Source organism: Tamandua tetradactyla, chromosome 1, assembly GCF_023851605.1.
Source record: "Tamandua tetradactyla isolate mTamTet1 chromosome 1, mTamTet1.pri, whole genome shotgun sequence".
In the NCBI taxonomy this organism is placed as follows: domain Eukaryota; kingdom Metazoa; phylum Chordata; class Mammalia; order Pilosa; family Myrmecophagidae; genus Tamandua; species Tamandua tetradactyla.
The window spans coordinates 183,120,248-183,144,291 of record NC_135327.1 but is presented as its reverse complement, the minus strand read 5'-3'; the positions used below and the strand labels follow the sequence as shown (position 1 = coordinate 183,144,291).

At 41.6% G+C, this 24,044-nt stretch overlaps 1 protein-coding gene across 1 annotated transcript in view; it reads right to left on the bottom strand.

The window, feature by feature from the left end:
- TBXAS1 (thromboxane A synthase 1) overlaps positions 1–15,621 on the bottom strand; it is a 189,946-nt gene extending 174,325 nt beyond the window's left edge. The window contains exon 1 of the mRNA XM_077147249.1: positions 15,358–15,621. Within this exon, the coding sequence (XP_077003364.1) occupies positions 15,358–15,446 (89 nt within the window). The 5' untranslated portion in view covers positions 15,447–15,621. The remainder of the gene's footprint in view (positions 1–15,357) is intronic.
- Between the last annotated feature and the right edge of the window lie 8,423 nt (positions 15,622–24,044).

Here is a 24,044-nt window from a genome sequence, read left to right as displayed (position 1 = left end):
AGTTAAAGAACCCTTTCTTTAGACATTCTTGTGAAAGAGAGCCATTTGACTTGGGTGAACCCCAACCGAAAATTAAACACAAGATCCTAGAGCCCAGAGTGGACAGTCCAGGCTGCTCCCGCCTGGATATCCTGCATATTAATAGCAAATAGTTACAGAATGCTTTCTGCATGCCAGAAGCACTTCTAAGTACATCATAATATTAACTCATTATTCCTCTCCACAACCCTGTGTGGAGGAGTGCTGTTATTACCATCCCATTTTGCAGGTGAGAAAGCTGAGGCTCTCAGCTTATAAATGGCAGAGCTGAAATTCAAACCCAGGGTGTCTGGCTCTGAAGTCTGTGCTCTTGGCCAGCAGATTGTACTACCTCTCATGTTACATGTGCCGAGCAGCAAAATTGCCTAGAACCCAACCTGTCCATGAGGCGGAGGTGCTTTGCTCACTTCCATCAGCTGAGGACCTTAACATCCCTGTGAAAAAGCAAATGCCATTTTACAGAACTATTATCTCCTGGGATCAAATCAATTGATCAAATTAACCACTGAGTCAGCAAGGCTCCAGGACTTGAAACAATGACAGGTAAATTTAAATGGAAGACCTAGACTGTGTAAAGAGTGGAAGGGCCATTTCTCTGACCGATTGAGTTTGCATACCTCTGCCTAGCCAAGGTTAGTACATGAGGGTATTGGGTGCTTATAAGTAGGTACAAGGAATAATTCTAAGTTCTTTTGTATCTAGCATGTATCTAACATTCAAAACTGTCTGTCAATTGGATTTGTAGTTATGTCTTCATAAGCCCAGCCAATGGTTTCATTCTTCAATTGCACTGTGATCTGTCCAGTATGCAGGAAAAAAACCTGGGAAACCCAATTCTAGGCTCCCAGCTTGGAAGATAGCCAAAAGATCTTAGGCAACATCAACCAAAGTAATATAAGAATATTGTGAGTGTTTGAAAATAATTTATAATCGTATTGCATCTTGTTACTATAATCCCCAAGTCCTTATCTTGGCCTAAATTTTGACAAATTCATCCATTAGCCTTTGATCAATGTGGGTCCAACTGGAAACTGTATAAAACAAGGCCAAAAGGTGTTAGTTCCTATCTAAGATCACCACCTTTCTCAGTGACTTGCTCATCAATGTGGTCAGCTCTGCCTTGCCCCCACTTTGTGCTCTGGACAAGTGCTTAGACCCATAGAACCTGCCTGACCCTTTCCCATGGCTGACCCATTTGGGTTTGGCCTCTTGCTTGCCTCCTGCATCTTGTTATCACTTCCATTACAGTCCTTTGTTCCCAATCTTGGCTCATCCTGGCCATTCCTATCTCATCACCTGTGTTGGTTATCTATTGCTGCATAACAAATTTCTTAAATGCTTTAGTGGTTTGAAACAATAAAAACACTAATAATCTCATACTGGTTCTAAGGGGCAGGAATCTGGATGCAGATTAGCTGGATGGCTTCAGCTCTGGGTCTCTCATAAGGTTACAATCTAGCTATCAGCTGGGGCTGCAGTTATTTAGGGCTTGTCTGGGCTGGAAAGTCTGCTTTCATGCTCCTTCAGGTGGCTGTCGGCAGACTGTCATGGGGGCCTCTCCATAGGGTTGCTTAACATGGCAGCTGGCTTCCCCCAGAGCAAGTAATGTAAGAGAATGGAAGTCCACGGTGGAAGCCTTGGGCTTTTATAACCTAATCTTGGAAGTGAGATATCATCATTTCTGCTGTATTCTATTGATCACAAAGATCAAACTTGGTCCACGTGGGAAGGGATTGTGCAAGGTTGTAAATCCCAGGGAACAGAGGTCTTTATGGCCGTCTTGGAGACTGGACACCACATCATGCATACCAGAATGAGTGCATCTAAATTATACTTTTCTTCCAAAGTATCACCTTGGTTTTTTCAGGCTGGTCACCAAGCCTTGTAAAGTCTGTAAACTGTTTTCTCCTACTTTTAGGCGTTGGAACAAAAATGTTTTCCCATTCCTCATTCCGTGAAGATGCATCTAGTGCCCACTTTGTGCCAGGCCCTATGCCAAATGTCATCTTACCTCACTGAGAGACTAGAGAGGGTCTACTTTGCTTTTTTTGTTGTTACTTTTCTGTTTATTTCTTCTCTGCTTTTATTGAAAGAGTTAAAAAAAAAAAAAAAAGAAACTTCAAACTCAGGCGGATAAAATGAATTTAAGGTTTTCAGAAAGCTATGTGGCTAGTGCTCACTAACATTTATTAAGCACCAACAGTACGTCAGGAACTGTACCAAACACTTTGCAGATAATGCAGCATTTGCTCTCCACCCATATCCTTGTTAACTCCCTCATACAGATGGTGACACTGGGCCTTAGAACACTGAATGAAGAGCTTGAGCCCCTAGTCAGGCTCTGAGCAGTCTGTCCTGGCTCAGAAAGACCAACAAGGGGAAGAAACCATCGGACCGGCAGCAGCTTCTGGAAAAAGCCAGAAGGGAATGACTCACGTGTGGATGTTGGGGTAGAGGTGGGGTGTCCCTGACAACCCTGAGGACTCAGAAGAGAAAGAAACGAACTCTAATGAAAGAGGGCGTTAATTCAAAACCATTCTTTTTCCAAGTTTACTCTGAAAGTTGAGCTTTTTTTTCTGTTATTTGTTATTATTTCAATAACTAATCTACATTCTAGTTGTTTTAGTCAGCACATCCTATTTATAGGGAAAAAGGAAATGGGATTTTGCAGCTTATTTTAGATTACAGGAGAACTTCCCTGATCAGATTCACGAAAACTGCATGACAGGGGGGAGCATGAAAGTGAGATAAGTCTCTTTATATCTGGGACAAGTAAAGTTAAATTCACCATGTGTAACAGGTCTTGAGATACTGACATACACCCTTTTTCCTATAGCTACTATTCACCACCAAGGGGTGCTCTCTGGGTGGGCAAGTTCTTAGGTTAGAGACAACCCCAAAGCATATTTTCTCCCAAATAAGGCAGTAGGGCTCTAGCCCCCATGAGAATATTTAAAACAATTCTGGAACTATTTATGTTTTCAGCCATCACCACTTTCTGACATAATAGCATCCATAAATTTACTACACAGTATAGAATAATGAATTTGTCCTAAACACAATCTTCTAGGATGGCCCCTGGTTGGTGTGTTTCAGGATTGAACACATTGTGCTTACTACATTCAGGCTTCCTCTGGTCATCTTGGACTTCTGACATAGCTCTCAGTCCTGATTTTCCAGACTGGAGTTGAATGCTTATGGTTCTTTATGTGGCAGCTGCTCCCTTTCCCCATCTCATCCTCTCGAATCATTCATTTGCTCTCCTCAGAATATGGCCCAGCTCCATCGTCAGTCAGCCCCTGAGCTCCATCTATTTGCCTAGAAATTGATAAGTACACCCCAGGCCCAGCCCAGGTTCAATCTGAGCCTCCACACTGAGCTTTAGGTGCTGCATTTAGCAGTATTGGTGCTAGTTCATCACTCCATAGCCAAGACACCCCATGACCTGCCATGACAGTGTCTCTGTTGGCAAATTTCTCATCAAAGTCTGTGATTTTTTTCAGAGAATCATTGTTTTCATTTACACTAAAAACCCAAATGCCTGTTAGCTTTAAGGGTTTGTTTTTTGTTTTTTGTTTTTTGTTTTTTTTTTGCATCTGTGTGTGTTGCTTTTTCTTTGTTTTTATTTTTGTTTATTGTTGTCTTTTATCTTGTCATTAATAGCCTCTTTCTGCTTTGCCAGGGAACAGAATTCAGATGTGAGATCTTGGGGCATGTGAATCATTGCTCCCAATTCTTCTTGCCTTCCATGTGTTAGAATTATACATCAACAGCCTCTGCTGTATGACTTTGCAATACCTGCCACTAAAGTAGGTGGCACATTCTTCCTCACCCCATTAGCATTAGGATTGGTCCTTTGACTTGCTTTAGCCAATGGATCATAGGCAGAAGTAGCATTGAGTGACTCCTGGGCAGGAGCTTCAAGAAACATTATTTCCTCTTGAATTCTTGCACTCCTATGATCTGTCAGAAGCAGAGCTTCTCTTGGGTACCCAATTTAAAGCTGAGCTCCATTACAAGCATATATGGAGCAGCTCTAAACCCCACCCACAGACTGAAACAGAGCTACCTCATCCAATCCACAGACACACTGAATTATTTGCCAATGAGTTTTTTGAGGTGATTTGTTACACAGCATTATTTCAGCAATAGCTCACTAATACAAATCAGTTCACTTAACCTGCCTGGGTCTTTGTTTCCTCACCTGTAGAATGAGGCCATTGGATTATAATCAATGGTACTTAATCTTTTTTCTACCTCTACATAAAACTGAGGCTATGACATATAACTGTCAGTAACAGAAATGAAACATACAAAAGTCAAATATTGCAAAGCACTAAACAAAGAGAAGGATTGGAAAATGTTTATTAAATTTAGGAACTAGGGGATTATTGGTGGACTTGGAGAGAGTTGTTTCAGTGGAGAATAGGGCAGAAGGCCCAGCGCAGGGTTGAAGGGTAAATAGGAGGTGAGGAAGGAAACAAGTTTGACACCTCTTCAAACCACTTGGTTGGGAAAGGAATAGTGGACAGAATGACACCTGGAATGGAACATACAGTCAAAGATGTAGTTTGTTAGGTTAGTTGATTGGTTGATTGACTGGCTTACTTGTTTGTTTTAAGATGGAAGGGAACTGAACCTGCAAAAGAAAATGTTATAGTCGAGGGGTGGTGTAGTTGAGGGCTTAGACGAGGGTGAACAGAAAACAAAAAGTCTGGTCTATAGAAGAGACTAGACTTCGCAGGATTTATTTACTGATTTGATATGCATCATTTACTCTTCAAATTCTCAAGCCCAAGGACAAGGTAAGCGTCAACCAATGAAACAAGGACCAAATGAAAAATAGAATTGCACTGTTACTGTTTAAATCAGAGGGTGAATATAAATTTTGTTACGGGAAAATTTGAAAACTTTCTGGAGAGCAAACTGGGATTAAAACTTGATTTATAGGCCACTTTTCAAGGAATAGATTTTCTTTAATTTTTAAGCACCTACAACTAAGAGGTAAAAAGTTGCCACCATTAGATTAATAATAATATATGTGGATATGAGGTTTGCCATTCACAAAATGTTAAAACTCCCTTTCAAGGAGACAGAGAGAAGATAACTATCTCCACTTTACTATCTGGAAACTGAAAATCAAAGAGGTAGATGATATCTCTGACCTTCTTGGGGGGAAAAAAAACCCTACATTTCAATTGCCTGTCTTCCCTATCATTTCTAAACCTGCTGCATTCTGATTTTTGTCCCCACCACATTTCTGGTGGCCATCTCTAACATCACCAGAGACATTTTCAGTTGCTAGATTCAATACGCCTTTTTCTAACCTCATATGACTTGTTCAAGATCAAAAGTCGAATAATAGTATAAGTCCAGGATGACTCAAAATAAGGCCACTTGTCTGAAGTCCAGTTCTCTTTACTTTTCTCTTCAATACATTCCTGAAGATCATATGAAAAATAAGAATGGTGTTTTTTAAAAACTAAGCTAAAAACTAGATCTATCTGCCTAGATCTACACAATTATTATTAAGTATAATTGTCCAGTCCCCAGATAATAATAATGACTAACAGCTATTGAATGCTAACTGTTCCAGGTACTGCCACAAGTCCATTATGTGTTTTAGCTCACATAAATATGCTATTTATGTGTATGCTCTCGATATGCTATAGACAAATACTATTGCATCTCTTATTTTACAGGTGGGGAAAATGAGACCCAGAGTCCTTTCATAGTTTGCCTAAGGCCAGAAGGCTAACCAGGATTTGAACCCAGCTAATTTGGCTCCGAAGGCCAAGCTCTGAACCATTATACAGTGGGGAAAAGCAGCCAATAATGAAGTGTAGTGTATTTTTAGAAGCAGAGTTGATGAACTGACACCGCAAAAGTACTTGCTTATAGTTTATTTTCCTAAATGGGTTCAACAGTCACCTTTGCACTATTATTTTCTTTGGCAATCCTTTCCTTCATAAATAGTCCAGAGATGAACTTCAACCCACATCCTTGCCCTGGTCTGAATTAGAAAAACAAAATCTTTTTTTTTAAATCCAGAGTCCGATTCAATAAAAGTTTGGGTTATATAACAAGTGGAGGTGGGAGCTGGTCACAGTGGCATACAGCCAGAAATGGAAATTTTCTGTGATAATATTCATAGCAACAAACAGCAGCTAAATGTATCCAGTATCTATATATGTGAAGCAAACGCCATGCAAAATCCTCTACCTTATCTCTTTTACTTCAGTTTGGCTCAACAAATTGTTGAGGGCCAATTACCCAATATAAATTTATTAAGACCAGCAGGTACCATGATAGATACTAAAAGTCAAAGCCAATTAAGACCCAATCCTGTCTTCAGGGAGCTCACCTTTTACTGGGGGAAACAGGTAAGTGATAAAGAGAGAGATGGTTCCAGATGTGGGAGCAGGAGCACAGGGGATGCAGAAGAGGCTTCTCACCTAAATAAAGGAGGAAGGGCATCCCAGTAGAAGAAAAGAAAATGCCAAAGGGATGGTGATGGTAAGCAGCATGGTTTATGGAAGGAACTGTGAACATAAGATAGCAAAGTTCCAGGTAAAAAGCATTGAGAGATGCTACTGCAGAGGATATGGGACCAGGTCAGAGAGAGTGTTGGGTGCCAAGGAAGCCAGGAAGACCTAGCTCCCCACATGGGGAGAGGCTGTGGAAGGGCTTTATGCAGTGAGTGGTAAGCTTCTGGTGGGTTATTCTGACTACAGAGTTGAAGAACCAATTTGAGAGGTGAAAGACAGGAGGCAGGGAAACCAGTTGGGAGGATATTTCTAGGAAAGGGATGATTCCGAAGTCCTGAACGACAGCAGTGGGCGAGACGATAGAGATGAGGGCAAGGAGATTGACTCCCAGAGAGTTGGCCTGGGTGGCTGGTGGATAATGTGACATATCAAGAGAATCAAGTGCTGTCAGCTCTCTCTCACCAATGACACACTAGCAAGAATTCAATGACTTGTCTGAACTCACCCAGTGGAAAAGTGGTATCTGTCCCTAAACTGTAAAGGCCTGGCTCATTTCCACAATGCCACACTTCTCTTGAAAACCCCCCAATTACCTCCCTCTAAGTCCCTTATATTATGAAATGATGCACCTGATTTTAGCCATTCTCTGTGTACAATTAGAATTAAAAATCTTAAACGTGTAACTGGCCACATTTCCTTTTTAGTGCTTTACAGCCTGGGGTCCCCATATGCCTACCAATCTTTAAGGTAGGAAAGGGGTACAGGAGATATTTTCAACATTTCAAAGAGTCTAATGTAAATTGTGCATTTACTGGCAATAAGATTGTGCAGCTAAAATGTCAAGTTTCTTTGCTTTGGAGTGGAATTATAACTTCATATGGCAGCGCTGGTTATCATGTGGATCAGCTGTTCTCATTGACAGTGCTTCCAATGAGCTCATTTTTGAATAATTAAAATGAGAAAATAAACCAATCAATCATTACTTAAATATACTTTGTTATTTGGACAATAGAACTTGGGACCTATGAGGAAACTAATATAAACAAGGAATATTAATGAAGAGTTTAGAAACCCTTGCTTAAAACTGTGGGGATTAGTGCTCAATAGACCTGTGAAGGAGGAAGTGTTTGTACCTCCCACCTCATCCACCCCTACGCACACCATTGTCAGGATACTCCCTCAGACATGGAGTGCTTCTGCAACCCCAAAATCCATATCCTCAAAATAACCCTATCCTGCTTTCTATCCCATCCCTCTTTTTGCATCAGAGTCTGGCTTTTTAATATCTAATGTGATAATTACCTTATTTATATGAATTCATGGGGATTCTATTTACTGCACATTGATAAGGAAGAATGAGCACATAGCCTGAAAAACTTTCAGTATGCAATGAGTGTGTGAACTAAGAAGTTACATTTACTCTTTCGATAAGCCATGTGCGAGGCACTTTGTTAGGCCCTTGAGAGCATGATGCCACTAGTGATCTTACCTGCCACTACACACACACGTTATAACAGTAATCATTTGGAAGCAGTGCCCCTATCTCAGTTGCCTGAGGCATGATTATGATCATTAGTATTTATTGGACAGCTACTATGTACCAGGAAGGCAATCATTAGCTAAGAGTCAGCCGCTGCCCTCAGGAGCTTATAGTCAGGCTAGAAAGACAGGAGACATGGACAAAAAAATGGAGTAATATAGTAATTGTCCAGATGAAGTGATGGAGACAGAAAGTGCTACTAGGACTCACCGAGGGCTAACCTGGTCAAGGAGACCTTCATGGAAGAATGGTATTTAGATAAGGCTTTGAAAGATGGGTAAGATTTTGTTAAACAGAAAAGGGAAGCACAGTCTGTGCAAAGGGTAGAGAGACAAACATGCATGTTTTGTGCAGGTAGGAGGGAAATGACGTGGGAAGAATTTTAGGGCACCTGTCAGGTCAGAATGTGGCATCAGCCTCTGTCTTGGGTGCATAGGGCTGGCTATCTCCAGGGTGTCTATGTGTTATGTTCTGGAAACAGGGTTTTGGTTCAAACCACTATTGATAGAGGTTGGCTTTGTCTTCTGGCCGTCTCTGACTCCATTTTCCCAGATTTCTTAGAGGAAAAGAGGGCTATCCTCTTTTTTTGGACTGTCATTCAGGAATTGGCTGTGTGCTGAGGCAAAACCTAAAAAGCATCCCTTTACAGGGACACTTGAGGTTTAGGGTGGCTCCACAGTGTGGCTCAACAGCACATGCTGCATGGAAGCTGGGAGACAGCTGAGCAAGCCAAGGACTCCGGGGGATCTCTGAAACAGCCAACAACCCCCCCCCCCCCCTCCATTAGAATGTCGTGAAAATTTACTTATTTCTGATAAACTAGGAAGCACCAGCCAAACAACAACATAAGTATCTGCCCCTTCTCTCCGCATGTTCCCATGTCCATGTACACATTATCCCTGCAAGCTGGAACAAGTCGCTGGAACGCTGCTGAAGTTATGAAGATGGGGCGCTTACCCTCAATGACAAATGATAACCCACTAGATTTGTTATGATTATGGCATTTGGTAGGAAAGGGATGATTCATTAGCTTTGTTTCTGGAAGAGCCTCTGTCCATCCAGGAAATACAGTACACATACTCAAGTAACTCAATGAGTGAGGCACAAACATAAATCTGATGATTTTCTTTGTTTTAGACCCAACGAGATTCTTCTTTCCTCTCTGCCCAAAGAGTAGATGCTGCCAGAAGCCAAAATTCCTTACTAGATAAGAGAAAGTATGACCATCAGTATTAAGATTATTGCTGTGTTTTCTTTAAAAAACAAAACAAAACCAATGCATATTTCCAATGAGGGTAGCCCTTAAACAGAATTCTCAGGCTTTCAGAACTGATTCGTAAGCCTCCTGAGCACACAGTAACAAGCCTTACTGTTATAAGTACAATCACACTTAGTTTTCTATTGAAAATAATATTATCCAGTTTAATAATCTATTTGCCAACATTTGGGCTGTTAAAAAAAAATCAATTCATTCTCTATACAAATTAAGATTGATTGCTTTGAGAGGTTTCAGAAGACTGCATCTAGACACCAAAGACCATCCCAAAGAAAAGTTTTAAGAATGTGTTTTCCAATAATGGCATATCTGCAATAGCAGTTTAGCCTATCAGGAAAATGCCTTTGAAGGTCATAAAATTCATTTGGATGTATAAGTTCTGGCATGTGTGCTAAAATCCTTCACGTTCCTTTATAGTCACACTTCGTACTCTCATTCTGGAAAATCAATAAAGTGAGGGTAACAACAGAGATACTGTGTATAACTACTTAAAGAGAGAAAACAAAAAAAAGGTAATATTCTGTGAAAATGGTCCTCAAGAAAGTGCAGACTTAGTTTTTGTAAGCAAGCTCAATTTTATCTTTGAGCTCATCACTGAATTATTAAACCCAAGTATCCATCATATCCTAGACAAAGATAAAAAAAAATAAAAAAGGGAAATGGCATGCATTCTTCTCTAGATGCTCTGGAACATTGGAAATTATCCATGGTCTTTAAAGAATATTTCTAAAATGTGTATATTATTCATACTCTTAATATTTTTTCCCACCAAGTATTACAAAGCTCTTATGTTACCTTTGCCTGAGATTCTTTCCTGCCTAAAATTTTATCCCTCCTCTTTTCTTCCAAGTCATTTCTTCTCTGCATTTCAAGAACCTACCCTAGACCCATCTGTTTCCCAAAGCTATGGGAACTCCTGGAGAAGCAGGAGTCATGCACAAAGCTTCAATAAGGCTCCAAAGCTGCTTCCTGTGAATATTTCCAGACTCCCTGGGACACTCAGCTCAATAGAGACTGCCACTGAGGATGATTGGGACATCTAGGGAAAAGAAAGAGCATAGCTAATGCTTCACTTGTGTTTTATCACCAATGGCAGTTAGGTTCAACACCAACTTGCCCATGCTAAGAGTATGTCTTAGTTTGCAAAGGTAGTTATAACAAAATACTTCAAACTGGTTGGCTGAAACAACAGAAATTCATTGGTTCCCCATTTGGAAACAGGAAGCCCCAAATTAAGGTATTGGTAGGATTTGCCCTCTCAAAGGTCTATTGTGTTCTGATGGTAGCTTGCTGACAATCAATCTCTGCCTCCATCTGACTCCTTCTGCCTCTTCCTCTGATTTTTGCTTCTGTGTTAAAATTTCCTTTGCTTACAAAATGACTCCAGTTGTACTGGATTAAGGCCCACCTGATTCAATTTGGCCTCATTCAAATAAGGTCTTCAGAGATCCCATTTATATATGATTCCATATCTGCAGGACCAGGGGGTTAAAGCAGGAATATATCTATGTGGAGGATATAATACAATCTACCACAGAGCATTCATAAATGTAGAAGTCAATGAGCCCACATATTTAGAAGGCACTCTGGTGGCCATCTGCTCCAACTGCCCACACACCACACAAGGCGTGCCCTTGTAACATTCCGGACAAATGGCCATAGCCTTCACTTCAATGATCTTCTTGAGGGACACTTACAATCTCCTGAGGCTACCCTCTCTGCCATTGTGGATAGCTAGGGTCATTTGTTTACTTTGATGTAGAACTGCAGCAGGCTTCTCTGGGATCTCTACTCATCAGCCCTACTTTTCCCCTTTAGACTTCACTTAATGTCATGAAGTAAACAAGAGATCAACCCCTGGAGCCACAGAGCTTATGATGGCGTAATTTTAATGTTTTGTTCCACTGTTTAGTTGCATCCCCATTTTCACCAAGCCGGGCTGTTGCCTTACCACCAATGTACAAAAACATCTTTTATAGGGAACTGTCCCAGCCATTTTCAAGCCTGTCTTGATTGCCTTTCCCCACTGTGACCATTTGCAGCATTACTTAATCCAACAAGTTTGGGGAACACTGGGTTAAATAAAGAAAAACAGTGTCTTTACTTCAGAACCTTTCAGGGCCTTTGATATGCAATAAATCTCCAGGAAGGACCTAACTTATGCTTAATTTCCCAAACATTTTTAGTAACATATTTTGGGAAATGGTGGCCAAACTGACATCAAAATGCAAATATTCCTCTTTCTGAAGCTGGATACCCCTTCTCATTTACCTCTGATTGTACCAGGAAATATCCAGTTGGCTCTTTTGTTCTGACATGCTCAAGATTTCTCACCTTGGTTCCCCATATTCCATCCCAGTGGTTTACTTTAGTCTAGGACTAGATGGGGATCTAGATTCAGAATCAAGATCTCCCATATGTAAAGCAAGCTCTTTGAAAAATCAACTTCTGAGGACAGTGATGGACTTTTCTGTTATAATCTTAAATCTTAATAATCACTGATCTCATTTTAATTTAACCTGGTCTTATAATGAAACTTGATCAGAACACTAACTCACTGTGACTTCTATTTCAGTGTCCAACTAATTTGGACCTCTTCCACCTTCCCAAGACAACTCTTCTCAGTTCAACCATATCCATATAGCTACCCACTTAGACCGTTTAGAGCCATCAGAGGCTAGAATTAGCCTTTAGTTAACATTTATTTGAAACCAACTATGTTCCAGGCATTGTGAGAGAAAAAGGCTTGATGAAAGATACAGTAAAAGTAGCACAGAAAGGGGGCTAATGAGTGTACCAGGGAGATGGAAAGACTTCCCTGAAAAGATGCCCCTGAGCTTAGTGCTGAAAGAAAGACAGGAGGTAGGACATTTCTAGAAAAGACACTAGCAAGGGCAAAAATAGTGAAGAGTGTAAATGACCCAGTCACAGAATTGCAAATCGTTTAATAGACCATAGCCCAGGATGTGGGGGGTAGTGAGGGGAAATGGGTTGCCGAGGGAGTCAGGAGCCAAATCCAAGTCCTGTGTGCTAGGCTGAGCAATGTGCACTTCTTAACTTCTCCACATTAAATCAAATGCTCTTAGGGCATTTATGCCATGAACAGGTTTCTGGAATGTAATGACATATGAGAGTTACCCCTTAGCCCTTTAAGAAGTTACAAGCTGGTTAAAGAGTAAGAAATCATCTTGGTGTTCCTCATAATCTAACTTCTCAGAGTTAAGGCTCTCTGTTCCAGTCTTATCTGGCCCAATAAATGGCAGGCATAACTGTTAAGGGAAGGGCTAATCTCTGTAAACTTTAGGACACCTCACTCTCCACAATTTCTCTTTAGGTTCAAAGTGGCAGTGAGTGTTTCTACACTCTTCTGCTCTCCTTAGGTGTAAGTGCTTTCAGTGAACTTAAAGATCTCCTTTCTCTTCCAGTGGGAATGGAGCAGGAGAGAGCTCTTGCCTTATTCAGGATGCCTGTTCCTTATTGGTTCCCTAGAGTCTTGCTTCAAATAGAAAAGTTGAGAGCTCAAGGATGGTAATATTTTGAGCCTAGATCAGGGGATGGGCCCAAGAGCACCAGAACCATTAACTGTCAACACTCTATCCCATTGCCTTCTCCTCTTCAACATTATCCTTTCCAGATGTTGAGCTCAATCCTACAACCTCCATATCTCCAGCTGTCTTGGGTTCCTGATCCAGGTCTCCTGTTCCCTAACTATGTACCAGGACCTCACACCTGCCTGGCACACATTAAGAGATCACTAAATATTTTTTTGAGTAACAGATGGAAGTCAGCTCTCGCTTTCTATTTACCACCTCTGCTTCACGTTTCTATATTAATTCCTGTGTCTTTGAACCAAGTTATTAATATGGCCCTGAGAATAAATTACCAGTGCACAGCTGCTTTGTTTAATGGTATAGTGTTGCTATACATTGATTGTACACATTCAGTCACAGCAGCTTATCAGTCAGGACACACACCCCTTTCCATGACAAGATAGCAATATTAATATGTGCAACTCACTCATTCATTCACCAAATATTTATTGAGGCCATCCTGTATGCCAGGTACTGAGCTGGGAGTCAAGAATACAGATATGAAAAGAAACACAGACGTAGGAAAGTTGTTATGGGTTGAATTGTGTCCTCCAGAAAGATCTAACCTAATCAAGTCCTACCCTTCAGTCCTGGGAATGTGACCTTATTTGGAAATAGGGTCTTTGAAAATGTGATTAGTTAAAATGAGGCCAAACTGGATTAGGGTGACCCTTACTCCAATACAACTGGTATCCTTAGAAGAAGAGGGAAATTTGGACGCAAGGACACACGTACATGGGGAGAACACCATGTGAATACAGAAGCAGAGATTGGAGTGATGCTTCTACAAACCAAGGAAAACCAAGGTTTGCTGGAAAACACCAAAAGCTAGAAAAGTAGAAGGAAGATTCTCCCCTACAGGTTTCAAAAAAGCATATCCCTACTGACACCTTGATTTTGGATGTTTAGGCTCCAGAACTGTGAGACAATAAATTTCTGTTGTTTTAAGCCTCCTAAGTTTGTGGTACTTTGTTTGGGCAGGCCTAGGAAATTAATGCAAGTGTATACTATAAACACTGATGTTATGAGACCACCTGGAGAAACACACTTTGAGAACCACAGCCAGAGTAGAGCTATTAATGAGAAATTAAATATGAATAAGCATATTAATAAGAAATGTAAAATAAATACAAAGCACTGAAAACTCATCTTCCTTTCCCTTTGGGTCACATAGATGATAGCTAATCAACTACATGTTAGGTGCTATGCCCTGCATACCTCTGAGCATAGACAGAGGTTGAAATGGGATTACTTGGGGGAGAGGGGTGGCTACCACTTGACACTGGTTTTGCCTGTACGTGGTTTCAATGAGAGATCAGCTAAACTCAGATAGAAAAGTTCAAAAGATAATTAAACCAGCTAAAAAGCAAAACAGCACTGGGACTGAAGCTGGGTTTCAGAGCCAATTTCCAAGAAGTAATTTCATCATCACAGAACATCAAACATGAATTCCACTTTCAGCTACGCAAATTCCAAATGAATAACACCTTACATTTGCATAATGCTTGATGCTTTTCAAAGTGCTCTCCCAGTTATTAATCTAGAGGAGGTTTTATTACCACTGGAAACATAAATTGAAATTCTGTCCGAACTTGAGTTCTCCGTTATTTTTTTCCACTTTTCCCTCAAAAACCAGAGCCACCTAAATCCAGGTGCTTTTTATTGAGTGGGCAGCTCTTAATAAGCTTAACTGATAGGGAGAGTATGCACAAATGGCACATATTGTGGACCCTTCAATCTATAGAAACCACAGAGTCATGCTTTGGAAAACTTCCCATTGAATTAACAAAGCCACAGGGGAGTGTCTCTTAGTTCAATTTCTGAGACCCTTTCAGGGCCTCAGACTTTGTGGGAACTGCATGAGCTATGTATATACAAATCCATTCCCTTCTACCAAATGTTAGGAAATTAGTTGTACCACTTTGTCTTTAAACCTACAAAAATCCCTGTCAATGACTTCCCGCAAAACAGCCCATGATTTCCAGACAGCTCCTATGTCTTTTTTGCTTTTAATGTAATATGAACCAAGATGCTAAATTTGCTGTAAATCCAACATGGGGAGAGGATCTTAGAAAAATGAGGTGAGAAGATATGACAGGGTATGAGGAAATACTTCTACTAAAGCTTAAAGCCTTTCCAATTTGTTTCTTTTTCCATCTCTTTCAAACTTAATTATGTGCAGCATTCTCAGTCACTGAATCACAAGCCTTTCCTGACACCTCAATCTCATACATTTTAGCAAAAGATTAACCTGGCTGTTTGCTTTTAATTCTGAAGCTGTGTTAATACTCAACTCCCTCTAGATTAGAAAAGAAGAAAAACACACTCCCACATACACCACCATGGCACCAGCAAGGTTCCAGGGTTGCTGTTTCTGACATTGTCACAATCCCTACTTAATTGGAATTTGCTGGTTGCACTTACCATTTCAGGAGGGCCAAGAGAACCACTGACAGGGCCACAGTCACCATGGGGCAGTTCACTTCCAATTTTAGAAACCCCAAGGCTTCCATTATTCCTCCGAGGCCTTAGTAAGGTGTACTCCAGAAGGAAGAGTGAGGCTGATCCCCCTGCCTTTAAAGGAACCACAATTTACAGATGGTAGAAGAAATAGGCAACCAAGAGGACATCATACCAAGAGGGCTCCAAAAATGTGCTCTTTCTCAGAGTGTTTCCTTATAAAGAGGAAGGAAGAGGAGGGCAAAACAAAGGGTTTCGGTGTAAGGCAATGAATCAGCAACTTTATCATCTTGATGACTATACTGTCAATAAACATTTATATTAACTCTCTCAGGAAGCAACTGCAAAATTGGCCCCATATTTGCTGAGAAACAAAATAGTTACAAACACCAACTTCTACTCTGACAAGCATTCCTCAAAAAAAAAAAGACTGCCTCCATACACACACCAAAAAAATTTCTTTTCATTCATTCAGGAGACTCTGAATGTCCCCCTAAATTTGGTGCCAGACATTGGTGGATGCAGAGTGCTGGCTGCATGGAAGAGATCCTTCCCACAAAGTTCATTAGTCCCTGAGGTCTAATGACCCCCCCTTAGGTCAGCCGGGTCCTTCCTAACCGGTGGTTAGAATAGACCAAAGATCTTGCCTCAGGTCAATGCTCTGCTCATGAATTGCAGGACTTCTTAAATGTCTAAAAGCATATCCATAGGCTCCTGTATGGGTCCTTTTTTCTAGCTCTGAGCATATCTGACTAAAGTAGACTGAATCATTTATTCCTTGTTAGTCAGCTAATCACTTATTAGTAATGGGAGGGTGTCACTCCCTATAACATTCATCCATTAATTCAACATATCCTGGGGGCCAGGCTTTGAACTGAGCCCTGGGTATATAGTGCTGGGAAAACAGATATGATCCCTGACCCAGGAGAATTTACCTGGGGGAGAGATGGACAATAAACAGAAAATAAATAAGAAATTATGAGCTGAAAAGGGGCGTGAAAGTCAAGAGCACAGGACTGTGATTGAGAATAACTGGGATGGCCCATTAAGAGTGTGGTGAGGGAAGTCTGTGCTGAGGGAAGCTTTATGCTGAGACTTTAAGGTTGAGGAATAGTTCATTATGTAAAGAACCAGAGGCAAAGCCTTGGGGACTAGGGGTGGGGGGAGGGCGACAGATGAAATGTTTAAAGTGGGATTGAGCTCAACATGCTGTGGTAATTACTAAGAGACCAGGACAGCTGGAAGCCAGTGGGCCAGCTTGTGGAGAAAACTGGAAGAGAATGGAACATCAGCAGAGACCAAACAATGTCCAGCCACAGTGAGAAGTTTGGGTTTCATTTTATGTACCATTTAAGGGTTTCAATATGTCATATTCATCTTTGTTAGAAATTGCTCTGACTGCAAGTAAATAATTCATTGGAAGGGAGCAAGAGGAAAATCAGGAAGCCCACTTGAAGGACAACCGCAGTCATCCTAGCCAGAGGTGAAGATGCGTGAGCTAGAGTAGGAATGGAAGGCAGAAAGAAGTAGATGGATTTGAAATATCTCTAGAGGGGGAGGTAGAATCTTTAGAATGTACAGGTGGATTGGGTGTGAAGGATAGGGAAAAGGGGAAATGAGTCTAACCCCTAGGCCCCTGAGGGGCTACAGTCATGTGGTGGTACCATTTACTGAGATGGGGAAGGCTGAGGGAGAGAGTAGGGTACTGGTGGGAAAGTCTAGAGTTCCATTTTGGTCTCATAAAGATTGAGATGCCTATGAGGCATCTGAGTGAAGTTGAAGATATAAATAATCAACAATAATAATACCAATTATCAAGAACTTACTATGTGCTAGTTATTATTCTAAAAGCTTTCGAATATGTTTACTCCTAGAATCCACATAAACAACACTGTGAGGTAAAGTTTATTTTTAATACCATTTTACAGAAGAAACTGAAGCACTGGCAATCTGACCCCAAAGTCCATCCTCTTACTCAAAAGATTATATTCCATCATGGAAGTCACCAACACACAGGTAGGTGGTATTTAAACCTAGAAGAATGAATGAGCTACAGCCAGAAATAAGATAGTGAACCATGCAAAGCAGGTCTGAGTGCTTTCCTCTTTCCTTTGGCCATTTGCCCTGCCTCCCTGTTTTGCATTCTTATTCAAAGTGCTCTCCAACTGCAGAATCCCATCTGGATCCAAATGCCCCTGGTCTAGCCCAGCCCTTTCAGACTTCCCCTTTCCTCATTATATTTTACCTCTCCTTTGTCCTGTTCCATCAGTAACCTAGAGATGTTGAAGGACCATATATCCCCTCACAAAAGAGAGCTGTGTTTTAGCAGGTTCACCTGGAACACTATGACCTCCATCAAAGGAACCACTGCGTGGTGATGTTGGATGAGAGTATGGAGCTGAGTAGGGAACTCCGGCACAGATGTCCACACATCCAGAGAGTTGGAAGGGACCCCAGATATTATTTTAGTCTGGTGTGTGTATGAGAAAGATACTCAGAAAAAAAACTGGATTCTAAGGATTGTAAGGTGAAATAAACGTGAGAAATGCTAGTGTAAACATCCACAAGCATGCTTCTTTATTGCAAAACTGCTCAGATACTCTAACCCACTTAATGTGCATTGTGGATCTCCAACAGTGGAATGGAAAGAGTAGCATCTCCCAGTGTACTTGACCACAAAACCTTCCTTAAGAAATATTAAAAGATATAGCCCCTATATAGTGTCCTAAGGAATAGGCTTTGACAAATGTCAGCCGAGATCAACCCTTACTTACAGAAGAAGAAATTGATCCCTAGAAAGAGCAAATGTCTTGTACAAAGGCCCATAGCTGTTTAGTTGTAGCACCTAGATCTCTGATTTTCTTCCCAGGCTCCTCATCTAGAACTTTTATTCCACGGACTTGCCATCCATGCACCTGGCAGAGGTCCCTCCAAGTTCCTGAAGATGACTTAGAATGTTGGTGGCCAGATCAGAGATGCCTAACTTTCTTGAGGGGACATTGAATTTACTTAACTCATTTTTCCACCTAATATTTTTTAAGCCCCTCTCATACAATATATGATTTCTCAACACCATAAATGCAGTGAAGAGATTATCACACCCTTTCTATATCACACTCAGAACCAAGATAATACTTAGTGAATTGTGGATAGTAAATTAGTCAAGATGGAGTGGAGGGGTCAAATACTAGAGATATCCAGGACTTGCTTTGGGAGAGTAACATGATTAAGGGAGTATTACAATTTTAATGTTCATGACACAATTCAAGGACACTCTGGCCAAGATTTTTCCAGGATGAAGGACAGACTATTACCATATTAGGCTTTTAACTCTCCTTTGGATCTTTTTCTTTTAATAATACATCTATTAAAAAACACTCAACTAACAGAACTGTATTGGAAGTGAAAATATACTATAATCCCAGATCCCAGCAATAAATTCTGCTAACAAATTAGTATATATCCTCCCAATGTCTTTTTCTATGCATATACAAAGCGCAGATATATTTTTAGCTTTTATGAAACCAAGATTCTACAATCCATACCATTGTGCAACTAACCTTTTTAACTTACTCTGTCACAAACATCTTTCCACGTTCCTATCTGTGGTGGTACTCATCTTCTTATTTGCTACTTAAGATTCACTGTCTGGATTGTTGTAATTCATTTATCCACTCCTCTCTTGAATTGATATTTGAATTGTTTCCACATTTTCCTAACTATGAACAAGCCTGCAGTGAACAACCTTGTACAAATTATCACGCCGTTGTGTGAGAATGTCCAAAGCTACGTTCTTAGAAATGGAACTGCTGAGCCAAAAGGTGTGCATTTCAAAAACACTGATAGGTGGTAGCCTCCATACAGGGGATATTGATTTTCCCCCCCTCAAGCTGTATATGAAAGTGCCCATTAACCCTTCTTGGTAAACCACCTCTCAGAACTTCTCCCTGCAGTCTCAACCCACTCCGAGCCTATGTTGTGGTGTTTTTTGCTTTTTGTTTTTTTTCTCTCCTATATCCAGGCAGTCTCCGCTCCCAGAGTTGAGTCAACTGTTTTGACTTAAGTCTTATGTTTCTTTTTGAAGCTTTCACTCCATTAATTCTGTGGTATTTCCTTCATGTTCCCTATGTTTAAAAACCGTCTGTGCAGATGTCCTAGCAGTGCCTTCCTTTCCTGCCGAAGGGTCCCAGCTGGTCTACTCTAAGCTCAATGCCTCTGACAATGTTTGAGGCCGAGGCTGGAAGAGGTAGCATCAGGGTAGGTTCTCTTTGCCATAAAGGACCAGGAGTAAAGGGACAATGGTCGCCCCTCAGCACCATAGAAGTGTAAAGAACTTTTGCATGTATCTCGTTTCAACCTCAGAGCAACCCCAGAGAGTGAGTGACAGTTTTCATTCCTGGATTGAGAGATGCAGGAGGTGGGACTCAGGGAGATTACAAGACTGTCCAGAATCATAGAATTAATAAACTCTAGAGGCCAGGTTCAAGTCCAGATCTCCTGGCTTTCAGCCCAGTGTTTTCTTCCAATAAATCTAAAGTCACATCTTGGTTCAAAATATTTGTAATTCACCAAGCTATATCATGGTTGTGATATGGTTTATTCTTGTATTTGTATCTTGTATTTTGACCCTCTGGGGTGCTGCAAAGGTAAGGATGATGGAGGGGCAGTGTGTGCCTATGGGCTGCTTTACCTCCTTGCAGAGGACATCAGGCCCCTTTGGAAGGCTGCAAATCTCAGATATCTTTTGGAACTTCTGTCTGATTTCTGAAGTCAGGTTGAAAAGGCTCACCCATTCCTTCATTCCTTCAGTCAACAAACATTTATTGAATGATAAGCACCAGGAACAGAATCTCAACATCTAACACCCAGCTCTAACCACCAAGGCACTCACCTTCCAAGATAGGAAACTAGATGTGTAAACACACGGAATGCTATCAGTGTTATAGATGCTATGGCACCAATCTGTACAGGGCCCAGCAGGGAGGGAATTAGGATGACATGAGATTGGTAAAAGTTTTAAAACAAACAATGCCTGAACTAGACTGGACAGATGAATTCAGCAGGCCAACGAAAGGAAGACAGATGTACTTAGCAGAGGGAGCACAGCTAATGCTTTCTCAAAGGCATCAGAGCTGGGGAGACACACAGACGGGAGATGGAAGGGGAACTGGGGTTGGGAGACACACAGAGGACAGATTGGGCTAGGTCATCCGTGCCATGCCAAGGAGTTTACTCATTATTCTAGGGACAGTGAGGAGCCACAGGAGGACCTAAAATTTGACAGCAACATGATCAGATTTCTCAGGGAGCTTGCTGGCTGGTATTTTAGTTTTCTAGGGCTGCCAAAACAAACTACCACAATCTAGGTGGCTTAACAATAGAAATTTATTGTCTCACGGTTCTGGAGGCTACCAGTCCAAAAAATCAAAGAGTCAAACCTATAGAGAAGAACCCCTTCTTGCCTCATCCTGGCTTCCAGTGATTTGTCAGAAGTCCTTGGTGTTCTTGACTGGCAGCAGCACCATTTCAACCTCTGCCTACATCTTCACACGGCCCTTTCCCCTCCATCTGTGTGTCCACATTTCCCTTTTTTCTCAAAGGACACCAATTATATTGGGTTAGGGCCTACCTTAATCCAGTTAGGCCTCATCTTAACTAATTACCTCTTCAAAGACCCTATTTCCAAATAAGATTACTTTCTTGGGGCTGGATGTTAAGACTTGAACATATCTTTTTGGGGGTGGCACAATTCAACCCATAACAAATGGGTTATACCCAAGGTGGAGAGAGCACACAGGAGGCAGGCAGCTGTGGTGATCTAGGCAGAGGACGATGGTCTAAATAAGAGAGGAGACATGGAAATGGGGAGAAGAACACTGGTTTCTGAGATTACTGGGGAGGCAGACTCAATTTGGCCACTGATTGAGTGCGGAGGTGAAGGAGAGGGAATAATTGAGAATGACTCCCAAATGTCTGGCTATATTTTTGAGCTCGGTGTTGTTGTGCCCCTAGTAAGAGCTCAGAGGAAGGAACAGTTCTCGGGAGGTTCTTGTGGCTTCAATGTTGAGCATGCTGAGCATGAGGCCCCTGGTGGCCACACAAGTAAAGACGCTCAGGGGTAACTGGGTGTGTAGGGACCAAAGGTCAGGAGAGAAATTTGAAGTAAGGAAGCAGTTTTAGTTTAGAAAGTCATCTGCATATAATGGGGAGAAGCCATATGGATAAAGTTGGCCACAGGGAACAGGTAGAGTGTTGAAAAGTGAGCTGCGGAACGAATGCTAACAAGGGCAGTGCTGCAGGAGAGGAATGGTCAGAAAAATAGCAAGAAAACCAGCAGAGAGACCACACTTTTGTGGTTAAGGACATAGCTTTTTATTTTTAGATGACCTGGTGTTTTAGTTTGCCAGGCTGCTATAACAAATACCATGCAATGCGTTGGCTTAACAACAGTTTATTGACTTGTGGTTTAGAAGGCGAGAAGTAAGTGCAAAATGAAGGCTTCTGCAAGACCTTTCTCCCAGAAATTTGTAGCGCTCTTGAGCTGGCTTACTGAAGTCCTTGGGGCTCCTTGGCTTCCATCTCTGCCTCCCATCACATGGCAATCTGTCTCTCCTTATGTCTGCTCTTCCAGTTTCCACTGACTTCTGGCTTCTGGTTCCCCTAAATAAGGTCTCCAGTTATATAAAAAAAAGACTCATCCTGATTCAGTTGACCATACCTTAACTCATAATACCATCTTCAGAAAGTCCTATTTACAAATGGGTTCAACCCCACAGGAACATAGATTAACATTAAGATCATGCCTTTTATTGGAGGGGGAGGTGGTACGTAATTCCATCTACCACACCTGGGTATCAATCTTGTCGCTTCAGTTCTCTAGTTTGGATGATCTTGGAAAGTTACTTAACCTCTTCAAGCTTCAGTTTCTTATCTGTAAAGTGGGGGAAATAGTATTTAGAGGTTTGTTGTGATGAAAATGAGGCACCCCATGTAGTCAGCTTAGCAGAACTCAGGCACATAGTAAGCACTAGCTATACGTGGTCTGTTCCTGTTTTTACTGAAGCCACAGGAGAAAAGTTGTAAGAAGCAGAAAATGACCAAAGGTGTTCAATGGTACAGAAGGGTCAAGTGAAGTGGTCACCAAAGAGTCCTTGGATCTGGCAATGCAATAATTATGGACACCCCCAGAATGGCTTTGGTGGAGTGGTATGTGTAGAGAACAGAACTAGAGAAAAGGAGACTTGGAAAGGGCTGATTCAACTTCCCCCTGCCTCTCTTTGGCCTCTTGGCTGAGACGTGGGAGAAGACAGGTTTGCACTGGTAGCAGAGAATTCCCAGGTGCCATTATTTGTGGGACCCATGTGAAGGAAGAACACCTCCTGCATTAGGAGACTTGTGGGAGACGGCTGCCATCTGGGTGCATTTCCCCTGCCCGTGATAAGGGCAGAGCTCTCACTTCTCTCCAAGGTTGCCATGGAGATATGGATGGGTTCATAAACAGCTTTAAGGTCTATGTCAAATCTTGATTTTGTATTGGTTGTGAGGGCAGGAACCATATTTTATATATCACTGTACCACCACACTGCCTGTCACATTGGGATCGCATCCACTCAGCTTTAATTAACATCCACATGCTGATCACTCCCAAATCTATTCTCCCCAGCCCAGTTCTCACTCCTGAATTTCAGACCAATGTATTCAAATGCCTGCTGGTCCTCCCCTCACAGATATCCCGCAGCTGCCACAAATTCAAAATATCTAAAACCAGACTCATCGTCACAGTCTCCTTCCTCCATTAACCATTTCGTTCCCTTCCCATGTTTCCTATCTCAGTAAATCATACCTCTCTCCACTTGGCTCCCAAGTAAGAAACTTGGGCTCATCCTTGACTCTTCTTTCTCTGTCACCTCTCCACCCCAAAATCCAGTTAGTTTCCAAGCCCTGCCAGTTCCTCTTACTAAGTATCTCTCAGATTTGGTCACAACTCTCTTTCCTTCCTCCCTCCCTCCCTTCCTTCCTTCCCTCTTTCCTTCCTTCTTTCTCTCCTTCCTTTCCTTCTTTCTTCCCACTTCCTTTCATTGGCTCAACAGATTTACATACTGTTCTAGGCAATGGGAATGCACTGGTGCAAGCTCACAGAGCTTATATCTAGAGAGGGATCCACCCAGATCTCAGCTCCATGATCTGTCACTAGATTGCAAGAGACTCCTAATTTACCTCCCTACCTCCCATTAATTCATTCAACAATTATTTACTAAGTTTGTATTAGGGTGCCTGGTACTGTGCTAGATTTGCCTGAAGAATGAAAAGAAGACCCACAGGGCTTGAGGTCCAGAGCAAGAGGAAATGTAGGACTGAACAATGGAGGTGAGATAGTGGCGCCCAGAACATTCAGGACTTGGTGGACCATCTGCAAAATGTACTGTTTCCAGGCAGGCCACGGTGGCTCAGTGGAAGAGTTCTCACCTGCCATGCCAGAGACCCGGGTTCGATTCCCAGTGCCTGCCCATGCAAAAAAACAAACAAACAAAAAAACTCTTTCCTTCCAAAAAGAAAGGGAAACCTTTTGAAGAACTTTAAGCGTGATGCTATTTAGTCTGGCTGTATCCCATCTGGTTTTATTATTAAAATGAGTATGGGGCATCAGATGA